This window comes from Dipodomys ordii, unplaced genomic scaffold (genome assembly GCF_000151885.1).
Source record: "Dipodomys ordii isolate 6190 unplaced genomic scaffold, Dord_2.0 Scaffold9, whole genome shotgun sequence".
Classification (NCBI taxonomy): Eukaryota; Metazoa; Chordata; class Mammalia; order Rodentia; family Heteromyidae; genus Dipodomys; species Dipodomys ordii.
This window is the reverse complement of record NW_012267225.1, coordinates 16,013,588-16,030,996: the sequence shown is the minus strand read 5'-3', so window position 1 is coordinate 16,030,996 and position 17,409 is coordinate 16,013,588. Positions and strand designations below refer to the sequence as shown.

General features: G+C 37.0%; 1 protein-coding gene across 1 annotated transcript in view; it reads right to left on the bottom strand.

Moving 5' to 3' along the window:
• Positions 1 to 17,409, bottom strand: part of Sntg1 (syntrophin, gamma 1) — an 852,919-nt gene that overhangs the window by 181,002 nt on the left and 654,508 nt on the right. Inside the window, exon 12 of the mRNA XM_013009280.1 lies at positions 12,136 to 12,265. Coding sequence (XP_012864734.1) covers positions 12,136 to 12,265 — 130 coding nt within the window. The remainder of the gene's footprint in view (positions 1 to 12,135; positions 12,266 to 17,409) is intronic.

Below are 17,409 nucleotides of genomic sequence, written 5' to 3'. Positions count from 1 at the left end.
GTCTGTGGTAGCACATGCTTTAATCCTAGCTATTCAGGAGGCTGATATTGGAAAATCTTAGTTTGAAGCTTTAATCCTAGCTATTCAGGAGGCTGATATTGGAAAATCTTAGTTTGAAGCCATTCCATAAGTCTGAGACCATCTGCAATTAACTAGCAAGAAGCCAGAAGTGGAGCTCTGACGCAAGGCCTGAATTCAAGTGGCAGTATCAAATAGAAATAGTAATAATAATAATAATAAAAATTTACTCTTCAAATTTGTTTTTCAGTATCATTAAAAAAGAAATGTAATGATTTGATGTGAAAATCCAAGGCAAACCTTCAGGTATGACATATGGCCACCTTTACCACTTCTTCAAACAACATCAGCTTTGAAGCTCCATTTTTGAATGAAATATGTCTACAATAGAATGAGCCTAGCAACTGCAAAAATAGTGATTTTTGCTTAAGTCTTTTATCCACCCACTTAGCAGACTTCAGCTATATCTCTGTATAATTTTTAGTCCTATGATGAGCATGTAGAGGTAAAAGCCCCCACTTCCTTAGAAATGGAGTATGACACAAAGTCAGATATGATAAAAGGTATTTGAGGGAGAATGTTCAGTCCCAAGGAAGCAAGGATAAAAGCTAAAAGGAAGCAAGGCAGGCTACCACAAGCACACCAGGCAGTAAGATGCCTGAGTCATTGAGCTGTTCTCAGCAGCCTGAGTGCATGATTATGTCTCACTATGATGTGTCTACAAATTCATACCATAGCTGTTTCTCCAATCAAGATAATTCAGCTGGTAAGTAAGAGTGAGCATTTTATTAGCTGGCTTCTTCTTGCTACTGGTCTTGGTCTAGATGGACACATCCTGTCCATATCCCATAGGTTATCTTGAGACTAGAGCATCTGATAGATATGGTAGATCTGCTCCTGTCATTATGAAATAATGAAGACCAGGATCTGCTCCTGTCACTGTGAAATAATGAAGACCAGGCAGAAGTGCAGCCCAAAGCAAAGAAAGGTAATGGATGTTAGGGTGAGGTCCCTAGGCATTTTCCATAGCTAGAAGATTGCTGGAATGTAGCAAAGCTAGCATGCTCTGGTCCGGAAGAAAGGGGCAGGGAGAGGCAAACAGGGCCAGCTGATTCATGTGCATATCATTATGAACAATAACTCTGGGTTAATTTATTATGATTACATCATGAAGTTAACATCAATGATATGTTTGTTTGCGATAAATAAAAGATGGTTGATTATTTGCAACATCAAAACTTCCTTTTTTTTAAAGAAACTGACTTTTGTTGTATAATTTTTCTAGGAGACAAACAAGGCTCTTTTGTTGGCATCTTTTCAGATCCAATTTACTAAAATAAACTCTCATTATATAAAAAGGTAAAAAATAGGATGGCCAAAAGTCTGCATACATTATAGTAAGCCAACTCGACCTTGATCTTATTTTTATTTAGGCAACTGTCTCCATAGTTGTTGAATTTCATTTGCTGCAACCCATTTTTAGTTGACATCTACATGTCTGACACTCACACTGTGATGTACAAGAAAAAATCCTCACAGAGAACAACACAAGAGCACTAAAAGTACATCTAAGAACTCAGATGTGTCAGCCGCTATAAAGACCAAGAAAAGGTCTCCTGAAGTGACACCCATGCCTGTCACAAGCACACTCCACAACCTCTGATCACAGCCCTTAGCTCATTTACAGAAAAATCTCCTTTCTGCAAGGCTTTATTCTATCCTGACTTTCAGTTCACCTACAAGCTTTGTTGAGTCTTGTCAATGTGGCTGACATAACAGAAATCTTTACTCTGAGCTTTTCAGAGACAGACAATATCTTTATAGAAGAAAATGTTTGGTGTGTGTGCTCTCTAAGGCTGTAGATCTCTCTAGATCAAACATATGATTTACATCTGATTAGCTAAGTACGTAAAATAGAGGAAGAAAGGTGAATGCTCTACTGAGTAAATGCAAATAGCTGATTAAATTATCTCCCTCACTTTTCCTTTCCCCACTTCACCTTTCCCTCCCCCCTTCACCTTTCCCATCTCCCTCCCTCTCCCCCTTCCTCTTCTCCTTTCCCTCCCTCTCTCACTCTGGTCCTTCTTCCTCTTCCCTTTGAGAGTATTATCTTTTCATCATTAATCAATTTAATAGATACTGTGGTTTTGATTCTTTCAAAAGCTGTTCACAATCATTTTTTTTCCATTGTTATCTCTTCATAGAATTAGAAGAAAATTTCTGGCCACATCAGTCAAATATTCCCTTCAACTCTCAAGGACGGTAAGGCCTGTCAAGGAGTCTGAGTTTAGGATGAGAAATGATCACTAACCAAATAAAATATTTCTGGGGAAATTTCTCTTTCCTAGGTGGAAGGCAACAGCTGTGCCTGGCTCTGCTTATCCTTCTTTCTTTTCTTTCTTGTCCTGAACATTGAAATAATATTTTTAAACTTTCATAGATTTGATATGTGTTAAGTAACAAGTAGAATTTTAAAAAATCAACATTCTACAGATGGTGGCAGGAAAGGTTTACAGATCTAAGGTCTTTGTGGCACCTTTGAATCACTGAAACTTAGCAAGTACTGCCATCTTTAATTCTTGCAGGTGGAAAAATAAAGCCACAACAATCTTCTCAATCAATGTATAATATTCCCTTGCTTTAATCAATTATATCATGCATCATTTGTATATGCACACACATGTATACACATACATATTTTGTATATTTAAAGTCACATATTTTATTCCAATAAATTACCTCCTTATGGACTATATGAAAGAGCTGCAAGTAGAAGAGGGAATTTCTTTCTCATTTTTAGTTGGTAACTTAGAAATATCAGGAGGTATTCTCTGTTCATGAATCAGCACCATTTTAGTATTATAGTAGGAAAGAATGATTGGAAAGGACTGATTCAAGAAAGTATAGCTAATGGAGAAAATTTCATTTCCTCTGTGTTTTTCACAAATGAGGTAACTTGGAGAACTCTGAACTGCTTAATAGCTTGTATACTACATGAATTTAAACCAAGGTCAGTCGTATCATCATTCTGTTACCCAAACAACTCTCAGCAACTTAAATGAATATTCCATAAAGATAGATCAATTCAATATACAACAAATAGCATGTAAGTATTATTGTGACCTATGAATTAAATCATTTAATTTAGAATGCGATTGACAAGAGGAAAACTGTAAAATGTCAGGAGCTATGTAAGAGGCAGAATTTCAAAGCACTTGGTTCAATTTTATCCTCACAGTGTCTGAAGGTTACTTAGCACTGATTTATGTGAAGGAAATTAAAGTTCAAGTCCACATAACTTATAAGTTGAGAACTTGGGATTTTACAACAAGCTTCATAGTTTCAAAACTCATGCTTTGGGCTGGGCAGAGCTCAATGTAAAAGCACTTGACTACCAAGTGCAATGCCCAGGGTTTAAGCCCCAGTACAAAAAAATGCAGTTAAAAAACTGTTTTTTTTGATAACATAAAACTATTTTTTGGAAAACAGTAGACTTGGTTCTCTTTGACTAGCAGAATATTAAAAGGTACATATTTTACTATCCTCAAACTCAGTTTATTTAGATATCTTTCAATATTACTTTTATGTAGAATATACCAATACATCCTTACAAGTTTCATTCCTTTTGCTTATAACATTTTTAAAAAGTGCATAGCTTTCCTACTGTATTTCAAGTGTTACACATGGCATCGTTACTTAACTAGTGTCAAATACATTATACAGATATAAGAAGTCAGTCACTGGAGGAATTTTGGAGTTACTCCTGGAGTTGCTTTTCCAGAACCCAACCAACTCATAGCTACAAAAAGTGATTCAGAGAGCAAAGATATGTTACTCAATTCTAATAACATACACCCAGAAAAAAGGAAAATTGAGGAATTCCTGTAATTAAGAACTTCAACGTCCAGAGACAGGTCCCAGAACATGCAAAGTTGCAAAAGATCTGCCAGAGAAGAATAAGAAGGAGTCTGCAATATATGTTCTTCAGAGAAAAAAAAGGAAGCAGAAGAAAAAGATGGGCTGGAATATATGATTCTTACATCTGAAAAACTGCCAAGTGAATGAGTAAATTAAATTATTGTGTCTTTCCCCAAGACAGCACTGGTACAAATGAATAAAAGTTACAAGACAAATTTTTATTCAGCATGAGAAAGCATTGCCTAATACTGGGCTGTCAAGGATTCAGTTGCTGCATTGGGATGCAGAAGCTCCCTTTCTGAAAGATTTCCAGTATGACATTGTCCAAAGGGAGCTTTGCTGGAAATATTTCTTACATAGATGGGAACTTAGACTCCATAACCTCCGTGAATCTTTTCAATGATAAACTTTCAAGAAAGTACACAGATCAACATATTCTTAATGAGCTGTTGAATCTATAAATGTGTTCAAAAATATTCGCCATTATTTGCAGTCAATTTATTAGAAATGATTTATTTCCACTATGTATTCCAGTCCACTGATTCCTGATACCTCAAGGATGGAGGAGCAAGGGTATTTCTAAATGGCATTTTCCTACCCTGATCTCTTAACTCTGGCTTACATGAATTCTTATTTCAACAACATACATATTTTCTAGATGTCTTAATATGAGAAGAGAATTACACACATCTCATACTGGGAACATCTACCTGGGACAGGCTTCTCCTTCTTCCTGTGCGCAACTACTTTTCTCAACTCTTAAATGTCAGCTCACAACTGATGAGCACTAAGTTCAAAATACACATAGAATGGCCACTCAACACCAGCACACATTTATTTGGGAGAAAGCCCTGTGGAGGGGAGCCTGCAGCATAAACTAAAGACTCACTCCTGCTGATAGATTAAAATATTTTATAGTAGGTCCACATGAATGCTAGAGCTATCTAGTAGGAAGGAATGCTAGAGTTGTCTAGTAGGGGTCAGAATTAAAGTTACTAATGGTAATACATAGATATTGTGAGGAATGACTTGCAGCTGGAGAAAGGAAGGGACTACCATGAGGGGGTATATTGAAGGCCTGGTGTGTTTGAAATGGTGTAAGAACTGGTCTGTAGCCATGTGGATTATAGATGGTAAAGGAGAAAAGGTAAGGTGAGTGTTCATAAATCCATGCACTAGTTTGGGGCCTCAAGGTAAGGACATCTGGCTATTCGGATCTAACACAGGACCTCATAGGGGTATCTGTTACTCTAACCACATGAATTACAATAGTTCAATGCTGTTTTCTCACTTTCCTCTTTCCATTTCTCAGCTACCCTTCCTTCAAGTACTTTTTTTTTTGGGGGGGTCCGGTCGTGGGGCCTGAACTCTGGGCCTGGGGGCTGTCACTCAGCTCTTCAGCTCAAGGCTAGCGTTCTACCACTTGAGCCACAGCGCCACTTCCGGCACTCAGGGCCTCAGGCATGCAAGGCAAGCGCTCTACCACTGAGCCAACTTCCCAGCCCCTTCAAGTACTTCTTGAGCAATGGATTGAATCATTCAGTTTGTTCAGTACATACTGTGTTAAGTCGTGAAAATGAAAGGGCAACGCACACAGTCCCATATAACTTAAATGTGATCACACTCAGGCAACCCGACTCCTTAGGAGCACTGGAGCACTCTATAATTTTATCTACCATCCCTCATTATATGTAGCTTCAGTCATGGTGGATTTCCAGACACTGGCAGTTACTCCTGCATCCATCTTTTCAATCTCCTCTCCTTTCTCAACTCTGTGACATTTGAAAGATTCCAAACATGCTTTCTTTCACTGAGAAGAACAGGTGTTACTCTCCCAACTCCAAAGATAGTTTTTCCTTCAGTTTGAGTGAATGCAATGGCTACAATAGGTTGATCTCATAATGACATGAGTTATTATGTAAAAGATCTGTGAATTCTGGTCTAAAGTTAGATTGAAGAATAATGTGAATATTATGTTGTTGTCTATGATAGTGATTTTAATGGTTATTCTGAAAATGCTTTATCCATTCTCAAAAGCTTCATGATTATACAAGGTTTCATTTGCACTGCTATGTTTGGTGCTAATCCCCTACCTTCTTCCACTTTTGAGACACTAGAATCTCTTTTGGACCCACTTGGGTAATGTGGGCTAATCTCCCTATTTTAAGATCAATTGATCAAAAATGTTAATTATATTTTCATACTTAATGCTTTGTTGTCATGGATTGCAGCATTTTCACTGGATTAGGGAGATTAAAGTACAGTTGGCTTAGGCGGAAATTTAATTCTGCTTTCTACAGTTTGTTACAGTTAAAATCTGACCAAACAAATCCAATTTCATGTCATATATTTGAATTATTGATGAAATAACCTTTTCAATTTTCTTTCCAGGTTGTAACTTGTTAAAAAACTAGAAAAGAAAAATTAAAAATACATGCAGTTTTCTTCCTCCTTGGACAGCATTTAAAGGATATTCATGGGACAAATATTAGATAGTAAGATTCTCAGCAGGATTATTTTGGCAGAGAGATCTGGAAGATAGCCAAGTGTCACTAAATGTTTAATGAATGAATTCTCAGCTCACTGAGAAATATCTACCCACCCATGATAAAAGAAGATGGTAATGACTGTCTACCAAGTATAGTGAAGGCTGAGCATGAATCTTATTTTCCTCTTCTGATTCTATAATTCATATTTCACATTCCATTTCTTTGTGGACAGTCCTTAGGTACTTTGCGATTCTAGTTCTGAGACTGTAGACTTAATGTCCTTTTCTTTTGGTCTACTTTTATAATTAACATTATCTATCTATCTATCTATCTATCTATCTATCTATCTATCTATCTATCTATCTATCTATCCATATTTGTGGAGGAGGGTCATGGGGCTTGAACTCTGGGCTTGGGCACTGTCCTTGTACTCTTAAGCTCTAGGCGAGCACTCTACCACTTGAGCCACAGCACCACTTCCGTTTTTCTAGTGGTTTATTGAAAATAAAGAGTCTCATGGACTTTCCTGTCAGGGCTGGCTTTGAACTGTGATCCTCAGATCTCAGCCTCCTGAGTAGCTAGGATTATAGGTGTGAGCTGCCTGGCTCCATGATCAATATATTTTTTTTTTTGGGTCCGGTGGTGGGGCCTGAACTCTGGGCCTGGGCACTGTCCCTCAGCTCTTCAGCTCAAGGCTAGCGCTCTACCACTTGAGCCACAGCGCCACTTCCGGCTTTTTTCTTTTTGCTTATGTGGTGCTGAGGAATCAAACCCAGGGTCTTGAGCATGCAAGGCAAGCGCTCTACCACTGAGCCACCTTCCCAGCCCCCATGATCAATATTTTTAATCCACATATATCAACATTTAAATTTGTTTCATCTTCCTAATGAATTGTTTTATTACTCTGAAGTGATATAATCTATCTTTAGTAATATGCTTGCTATAAATTTCACTTTGTGGAAATTAGCAACATTCCTAAATATTTCATTATTTGCATTATAGTTTTGGGAACTTTCGTGTATGCAATATCTTCATTCTAGAGTTTCTCTTATTTCTTTTCTTAACATATATTGTTTATTGTAAAGATACTGTACAGGGGGATTACAGTTACATGGGCAAGGTAATGAGTCCATTTCCTAGTGAGCATTGTAAAGGAGGCTGTAGAATTTCCTTTCTAAAAGGATACTGTATATACTGTTTTTTCATTCTGATTGATTTTATATAGAAATGATTAGTTTGTATGTAAAACTACATTGTTTACATATGATCTACTTGAGTTTATTAGAATTAGAATATATGAACCTAAACTATCATCTATGTGCTTCCTGCTTGTCTAACTTTCTGTTTTGCTTTGCTTTTTTTTCTTGTTTTGTGGATTTCTTTTAGTTTGTATGAGCACTAGTTTTATACTATTTCTTATAATTTTGAAATCACATATTCTGAATAAGTGGGAATTTGTTTGGTAAATATGACATATGTTTGTGGCATATCAAAGTTTCATGTTTACTTACTTTGAGTTTTTATTATCTATATTGATTTTATTTATCTGAATGCTACAAAAATTTGTTACCACTTCATTCAAACATCATAAATTGGACTACTCTCATGTCAGTTTTTCACTACATCATGTGTTAACTGTATGTTCTATACCTAAAAAGCACTCTTGAATATTTCCTTTCCAAATATCTGTTCTTTTTTGCTGATTCCTTTCATTATACTGTTTGCCTGAAAATAACTTAATTCCCCCTAGATTTGTATGGGGCATTTCCAACAAATGCAAGTTACTTTTAATTAATTAATTAATTAATTATGTATCTTTATTGTAAAGGTGATGAACAGGGGTTACAGTTTTAATTATTCTTAGTAACTATTTTCTGTTAAAATTAGGTATTTTTTTCCAGTTGTATCAAAGAAGAATCAAACCCACTGCTGCTGTGCTTTCCCACTGCAAAAAGAGTATATTATAGCAAAGACAAAGAAAGAAATCAAAATAAAATAATGAGTAGTATGTTGACCTGTGTTTCCTATTTCAGCTGTATCTCTCTCTCCCCACCTTCTTTCTTTTCTCTCTCCACCTCCTTTCTTACTTACTCTTTTCTTCTCTCTTCTCATTTTCATGTGACAGCAGGCATGTGATATTCAGACAAGGTCACGGGCACATCAGGAGAACATGCCACGTCAGGGCCCTTTGCAGGACATCCTGCATGATGGATTTAGGGAGGAGACTCCAGCCCATGATGTTCCATAGCCAGTCTGCCACACCACTGCTGCCATGGAGGCAGGGAAATGTGGGTTGCTAAATTCACTCTCTTCTTCAATGTGAAATTATATACAAGTGGGTATGAAAATCACAAATGTTAAGTCAGTGAGCAAAGGGAAGGAAATGTTTAACATATTATTCAGGGAATTTTTTGTCATTCATGGGCTATTCCACTCATTTTAACATGGCATATGTTTATTTTTTTGCTTGCTTATACCTTCAGTCATGTCTCTTCTGTCTTTACTCTAAAACATGAATCATTATTAAACAGTCTCTGAAATGTTCTGACTTCAAATATCCTTTCTAGTTATTATTTGTATACCTATAAGTATACTTTATATCTTTCAGTCATGTAGTTTGCTGAAAACATATACAACTTGTTTTATGTGTATTTCAGCTTTCAAATGTGTTTTTATATAAGATAAACCACACACACACACACACACAATTTTTCTCTGCCTCAGACGACTTTGAACCGAAAAGCTCTGGATTTCAACCTCTTGAGTAGCTGGTATAACAGGCATGAATCATCACAACCTGGCTTATTCAGTACTATTTTGTGTATTTGTCATATTATTCTTTTGCACTTATTAATAGTGGATAAGCCATTCATCCATTGACTCAGAATATGACAAGTGAAGAAAAGGTTACATCTGTGGATTTATGCCATGTATATCTACTTTGGAATAAGAAAAACTGAGAGCTCAAACTGGTATGCATCATGCCTTCTCTGACATTAATGTGACTTTCACATTTTTACTGCTATGTCCTGTCTCTTTTCAACATTTGTATAGCACTTTACATATCAGACTACTTTGTGAGTACTTGTGAGTGAGAGTTCATTACAAGAAAAAAAGATGAAATTAAAATAGAATTACAGCAAAATGAAAGAAAAAAACTAGATGATTTATAATGTAGCAGCACATGGATTTCCAAGCAGTTAAAACAAGGTAGTATGAAGCATTACCTGATTTCCTAAATGCCTTGTTGAACACTTATTAGAGGACTATTAAACAAGCAATAAACGTTGGCTTCTCCTTCCTTAAGCTTACAGAGTTGAATGGCATTTGTATCTGCATATATATTTATTTACTGGAAATACTAGGTTTTGAACTCAGTTTCATGCATATGAGGCTTGTTTGCTTGTTTGGTGTTATACTACATGATTCACACACCTTCAATCCAGCATTTTCCTAGTTATTCTAGAGATGGAGTCTCACACACTGTTTTGACAAGGCTGATTTCAAACTGTAATCTGCCAGATCTCAGCCTCCTGAGTAGCTAGGCTTACAGGAGGCACAGGTGCTAGGCTTCTCTTTTATTTAACTCAAGAACTGAATTTTCAAACTCTGTCAGTGTTTCTGCTGAAGTGTTTCCTGGAAATAGATTTTATGAGAGTGCCCATATGATTTTAGGCCAATGAAAATGTGGTTTTTAAGTACAGAGAAAATTTTAACAATTTAAACCTTAACATATTGTTCTTAAAAATACCTTTTCTCATACATGTAGGATAAGACAACATTTCAAAACATTCTAAATATTGCTTCAATAAAATCATCAATATGAATAGAATGGATTATACCTAGAAAGACTCTTGCAACACAGGAGAAAAAGCAAAATCCATAGGGAAACAATGGATTTCTTTTGTCCCTTCATTTGTTCCTTTGGATCAAAACTTTAGCTCTAACAGGGCAACACCGCACTAGCAAAACCATAGAGAATCATTTCGCTTGCCAAATCCAGGCATAATCAGATCTCTCCTTACTGGGTGATGCCCCCAGGTAAGGATATAAGAGTATTTATACCTATTCAGGGACCACCAAAACAAAACAAAACAAAACAAAAAAGCATAAAACATGCATCTACCTTTATGGATACTACAGTGAGATAAAATTTCACATATGCTAAAAGCACCATAATTAAAATAGTAATATGACACTGAGTATTGAGAATGGATGTTGTAGAAGGACTTGTAAGCAATGAGTCAGAAGGTATACTGCACACCCATTTGAAAACACTTGTGTCACATGACTGTAATTCAAACATGAAGGAGACTTAGGCCCTAAGACAAGGTGTTAAAGGCCAAGCTGAGATGTGATTTTCCATCCCTCAAACTCAAAATCTAGACATCAGAAACAACCTTAGGCATTTTCTGGAAAAACTGATTGTGTATTCGTTGACTATATTCACTACTTAGAGCACCAATGTGCATAGATAATAGCATTCTTCAAAACAGTTGTGATCTGAAAACAAGACATCTGTCCCTCACAACTGTTGGCTGTCTTTCTTTTTGCTTCCATTCTTAGGTTTCAATTAACATCTGAGCAACAAAGATACATGGGCTCAGTGGAGGCCATTGACATAAAGAAAACTTTGTACATTTACTAATTGATGCATCTATTTCTACATATGTCTGAAATTCTGTGAGAGTTTCTTAAAAGCTCCAACATGTCATAGAACAGTTTGGGGAGAGAAGTCAACAAAGATGTGAATGATAGAGAATTTTTTACACATATTAATAGAACACTCTATAATGATACTATATCAGTAATTAATGAAATGGCTAGGTGCCAGCATCTCATGCCTGTAATCCTAGCTATGCTGGAGACTGAGATCCGAGGATAGTAGTTTGAAGACAGCTTAGGGAGATAAATCCAAGATTTATCTCCAACTAACCACTAAAATGCTAAAAGTGGAGCTCTAGTTCAAGTGGTAGAGCAGCAGCCAAACAATAAAGGTAAGGGATACCATCAGTTCAAGCCTCAGTTCTAGCACACACAAAATCACAATTTAATGAAGTGAGGTTTATGGTATATATTTTTTCAGACTACACCTTTGGAAGTAATCTGGAGAGTATATTTTATTAATAACACATAAGGAAATGATAAAATATGAAAAATGACAAAAGAAAAAGGTTGGAGATAGATAAAATATAAGAGTAATTCCTGAAAATAGAGACCCAGCTCTACTATGCAATTTATTAGATTTACAATGACATCTATTTTATGCCTACAAATTACCATACAAGACACCAATGTCTGTGTTAACTCTTTCCACACTTGCATCCACCAACTTTAAATAATTCAGCTCTGCAATCAATAATTTACTCTTTTGAAATTTAGTTATGAATTAGCCCAGGATTTTTATTTTAGTATATTTAGTGTTGTTGCACTAAATTCTTAGATTTACATAACTGAAACAGATAGTTGAGATTTTTGCTAAAGAAAACCTATATAGGACATAATTCTTGAACTAATAGCATATTGAGACTCTAAAGTTAATTTTTTTCTAATCAGTGTTCCAGAAGGGGTTTCACAAAAGACATGAAATGATTCTTTCTTGGATGAGCACCAAGCAGTTGATGGGATGGTAAGTACATATTAAGACATTTTGTGAAGGCTAGAAACCTTAATAGCTACATACGTAGTTACTCCTTGAAACACTACTTACATTGTGCTTGGTGAGGTTTGAAATATTAGTTGCTATTGCTTGTAGCCAGTCAATAGAGTCTTCCGTAGAGAGGCACTGAATAATTCCACTGCAGACACCATCCACAGCAACAACCTGAAAGGCGTTCTGCCTGCAGGTATGAAAGAAGAAAAAGAAATCAACACCTCATGCATTCACGTATGTACACACATGACAATATATGTGGAAAAGTTCTTCTTTCAATCCATATAAGCATCAGCCTCCAAACTCAAATGTTATCACTTCCTTTTATACAGCTTTCTGCTGTTAGATGAAACAACCTGCATAGACCTAGATATGAGATAATTTCAAGCAAGTAGGAGGCATCCTTAGATTCAAGTAAATACGGACAACCATAGAAATGTGACACATACCATTAAATAGCAGTGCATATAAGAAATTTTGGAAGTATTATTTTCCCAACCTAATATGAAATTAAACACATTCTGTAATTTCAGCTACTGTAATCTTGGCATTTGCTGATGCACTTTCTGACTGATATTAGAATGATCACAAACACAAATATTCAGCATGATGTTTTAAAATTCACTTGACTTTCCCATGCTGTAGCTTCTTGTCAGTTCTTATCCATGGTGAACTTAGCCTATACATCCTCTTTACAACGTTGGTGTGGGGGGAGGGAGGGGTGAGAAGGAGTGGGTGGGGGGTGGGGGGGGAGGCTGGGAAGGGATGTGAAGGGTAAACAAAGGAGGAGGCTGCAATGCTTGATAAGAAATGTACGCATTATCCTGCCCATGTAATTGTAACCTCTCTGTACAGTATGTTCACAAAAAAAAAAAGAAAAAAAAGAGAAAAAAAAAAGGGCTGAAACCCAGGGGCTCCTGTCCTTTCTGTGTCTCAATGGTCATGTTTTCTTTTTCTTTTCTTTTTTTGGTAGATTTTCTTTTTTATTGTAAAGGTGATGTACAAAAGGGTTACAGTTACACAAATAATGAGTATATTTCTTGTAGAATATTGTTACCCTGCCTTGTTTTCTCCTACTTCCTGCCCCATATTCCCCTGCTCTTGAGTTGAAAAGTTCATTTCCAACATGGTGTCTTCTAAGTATCAGTTTTGAATTAGTTCACCCTTTGTTATTTGTCTTACCATTTCTGTGATACCCCTTCTCATCCTCAAATTAGATAAACTTATATGCAAATCAGATAAATTTATATACAGTACAATACAAAGGGTACTGAAATAAAACAGTGACAACAGGGGGTAAACCAGAAAGGTGGGAGAACAAAAGATAAAAGAAATAACTGCACACAGTACACTAAGAAAAAATCCAAAAACTTCTTGTTTTCATATTTAGATCAGTATCATTTTATAAGGCCATTTATACATAGCATTGAGCTATTGTGATCCTCTGTTTGAACTATCCTAGACATATACCATTTACTACAAACAAGTAAACCAGGCATCCTATGTTTCTTTGGGTCTGGCTTACTTCCTTTAATAAGATTTTTTCCAAGTCTTCCATTTCCTTAAGAATGGGGTTATGCTATTTTTTCTAATGGAAATATAGAATTCTAGCATGTATGTAAACCAAATTTTTTAAAATACTTTTATCCATTGAGAGGTATCTGGATTGATTCCATATCTTAGCTATGATAAATAAGCTGCAATGAACATAGTTGTGCTAGATGCTTTAGTATGGCCTTTTTTGTGGTCATTTGGGTAAATGCCCAGGAGTGGGATTGCTGAATCATCATAGGGAAGCACTAGGTTTAGTCTTTTGAGGAATCTCCATACTGCTTTCCAGAGTGGTTGAACAAATTTACATTCCCACCAAAAATGTAATAGCATTTCCTTTTAGCCACATCCCTTCCAACATCAGTTATTATTAGTTTTCTTGATAATGGCCACTCTAACTGGGGTGAGGTGGAATCTTAATGTAGTTTTTATTTGTACTTCTTTTATGGGAAGAGATGTTGAACATTTCTTTCTGTGTCTATTGGCCATTTTTATTTCCTCTTCAGAGGAGTATCTCTTTAAGTCTTTAGTGTAGAAAATTGAGATTGGATCCTTATATACTGCCCTGTAACAGAATCAACTCCAAATGGATCAAAGACCTCGATGTAAAATCAGATACCCTGAAAAAACTACAAGAAGGAATAGGGGAAACACTAGGGCTCCTTGGCACAAATTGAAACATTCTCAATAAAGACCCAGAAACAAAACAAATCAAAGAAAGGTTGGATAAATGGCATTTCATTAAACTGCAGAGGTTCTGCATGGCAAAGGACATAGCTAGCAAGATCAATAGAAAGTCCACATACTAGGAGAAGATCTTCACAAGCTATAAAATAGACAAGGGCTATATCTAAAATATACTTAGAGCTCAAAAAATTACCCTCCCTTTTGTGGCTGGCAAGATGGCTCGGTGGTAGAGTGATTGCCTTGCATGCATGAGGCCCTGGGTTCAATTCCTCAGCACCAGATAAGCAGAAAAAGGCAGAAGTGGCACTGTGACTCAAGTGGTAGAGTGCTGGCCTTGAGCTGAAGAGCTGAGGGACAGCGCCCAGGCCCAGAGTTCAAGCCCCACAACCACCACCACCACCAACAACTAAATTATCTTCCCAAAAAACAAATCCTCAAAGAAACAACCACCCCATTAATAACTGGGCTAAAAACTTAAATGATAATTTTTTATGTGTGTCACAGTTGGAAATTTCAAGAAATCCTATCTTTAGAAATTGTAATGACCAGTCCTAGTACCTTCATGATTTTGATTTGCATTTGTGTTGACTACAGAATATTAAACAACATTCCCTACATTGTTTACAAAAGAACTACAGTTTGTTGCCCTCAAAATCTTTAATGATTTATTACATTTTGTCCTGTATTAAATTCTTGCAAGGTTCAAGTATAAATCTAATAGAAATAGGTAACACCCAGAGAAGAGAGGAAGATGGCAGAGGAGAGGCTGGAGGCTAAGCAAGCTCTTCCATAGGAACCAATATTAGTATTCCAGTGGAACATCTAAAGCTAGAAAACATGCCAAGTGTGTCATCTTAGTACAGAGAATTTGGCCAGAGAGGAAACTTTGGCAGCTTAGTTAAAGACACAGATTCAAGCAACCCCAGTTTGGGTCTGCTGCAGGCAGTGGGGGCTGCTGCTGGTCGCCATATTCAAAACAGAGAGCCTAGGACAAAGGCACCAGAGTGAATTACTCACTGCCAGCAAGAACGGACAAGGAGCAGAAATCTTCATCCGGCCTACCACAGATAGTCACAGACTGTGGACATGGACGACAATTCCTGAGTACCCCAAGACATCCTCACTCTTTCTCACAAAGCAGCAGTGGGAAGGTAGCCCCTTCCCTAGCACCAGAGAAAAACTCCACTTTGCTACTGACCCAGACCAGGCTGGAGCAGCTAGCACAATTTTGACCTGTGTCAGGGCTCAACTCCACCCTTGGGGAGAGTTGCCTCTCCCAAGCAGAGGCAGCTCTGCAAGGGCAGGGCAGACTCTCCTTAGCTGGTAAACAGAGCCAGAGGCTACCCTTCCCAGCTGCTGCACTGGAAGCAACTCCAGCCCTTGAGCAAATGGAAACTTGGTACACAGAAATCCTGAGATAGATTCCAGGCTTGGCTGATTGAGTCTCTCAGGAGCTAGCCGCTCAGGGTAAAGCTGACAGGCCATAGCCCAACCTACAACCTAGCACCCCTCACAGCAACTCAAAGCTAGAGGAAACAGCCACCTTGCCCTTTTGTGATACTCACAGTAGATCACCCTCCCACTGAACTAGCCTGGGAGGAGAGACATAAACCTCCCAGTGAGGCAGAGCTTCCTTCCCCCTGCTCAAATAAACTGATTTAAGAAAACAACCAAGCCACAAGGTAACCAAACACCACAAGCAAACCAAAGACTTCACCACCAAAAGACTGACTACCGACACAGGGGAGAGACAAGGACCGCACTTGCCCTCCCCACACCCCAATTTTTTTTTTGAAAAACTTTTTTCTGCCTAATTTTTTTAAACTGTTGTCTATTTTCCTCATTTTTATTTTATTTTTTTGTTTTTGTTTTTGATATTGTTGTTGCTTCCTTTTTTTTTTATATTCTCTTTATACTCTTTCCCCTTTTGGTCCTTGTAGGTTACTTTTGTTGTTGTTGTTTTGCATTATTTATTGCTGTTCAGTTCATTCCAAGATATATATCTTTCTTTGATTATTAGTCCTTACCCTTCATTGTGTGCATACTTAATTCAGATATTGATCACCTGATTCGCAACCTCCCAGCCTTAACTCTGTTAATTGTAGAATTATTTCTTTATACTTACATTGTTTTGTTTCATTTTAAATTTTTTTATTTTTAATCTTTCCTTTTTCTTTATCTCTCTTTGCCTTTCCTGCTATCCCTCCCTTTGCCTCTATACATTCCTCCAATCTTATTTTTTTCCTCACAATTCTCCCTAAACCTATATTTCTGGTCTGCTGACCCCTTCCCTAATTTTTTTTTAGTCTATTGATCCCTAGATGTTTGTTGTTGAACTAGATTGTATCTTTTGAACTATATGGTATCCGTACACATTTTGACTAGATCAAACAATCTGAGCAACTACAAAGCTCTGGCTGATGCTTGCCTTAAAATAGTGTTCTAGCTAAGAATCGGTTTTGCTATCATACCCAAATGGGCAGAACAAGCAGAAACACAAGAAAACTGGCAGGTGCAGATATCTCAACTCCAGCTCATGACAATCAGGCAACAGAGCAGTCAATGAATAACCCAGAGGAGAGTTCCCTAAATGGTCTACAAACAATACTGGTAAACATGCTGAACAAAAAGTTTGAAAGCCTGCAAAGGTCTCACTGTGAGCATGGTAAGAAAATGCATGAGTGTGATGAAACTAACTAAAGATTAATACAGAAATATCATGAGTGTGATGAGGCTAATCTAAGATTAATAGAGGAATTGAGTGAGTGGGATGAGATTAGACAAAGAATAATTGAGGCATTCATGAAATCCACAAACAGACAGCTGGAGCAAGCCAGGGAGGCCACAAAGGGAATGCTGAATGAAGCCCAACAGAAGGAAAGGGAGTCCAATGAAACCATAACCAATCAACTAAGGGATTTGAGAATGAACACTGAAAACCAAATTTAGGAAGTAAAGAAGTCAATACAAGATCTAAAACAAAGTTCAAACAAAGAATTGGGAGCCATCAAATCTAACCAATTAGAAGAAAAAGAAATAAACAAATAGAAAATCTTGACAGTAGGTTAGACCATGCAGAAGATCGAATCTCAG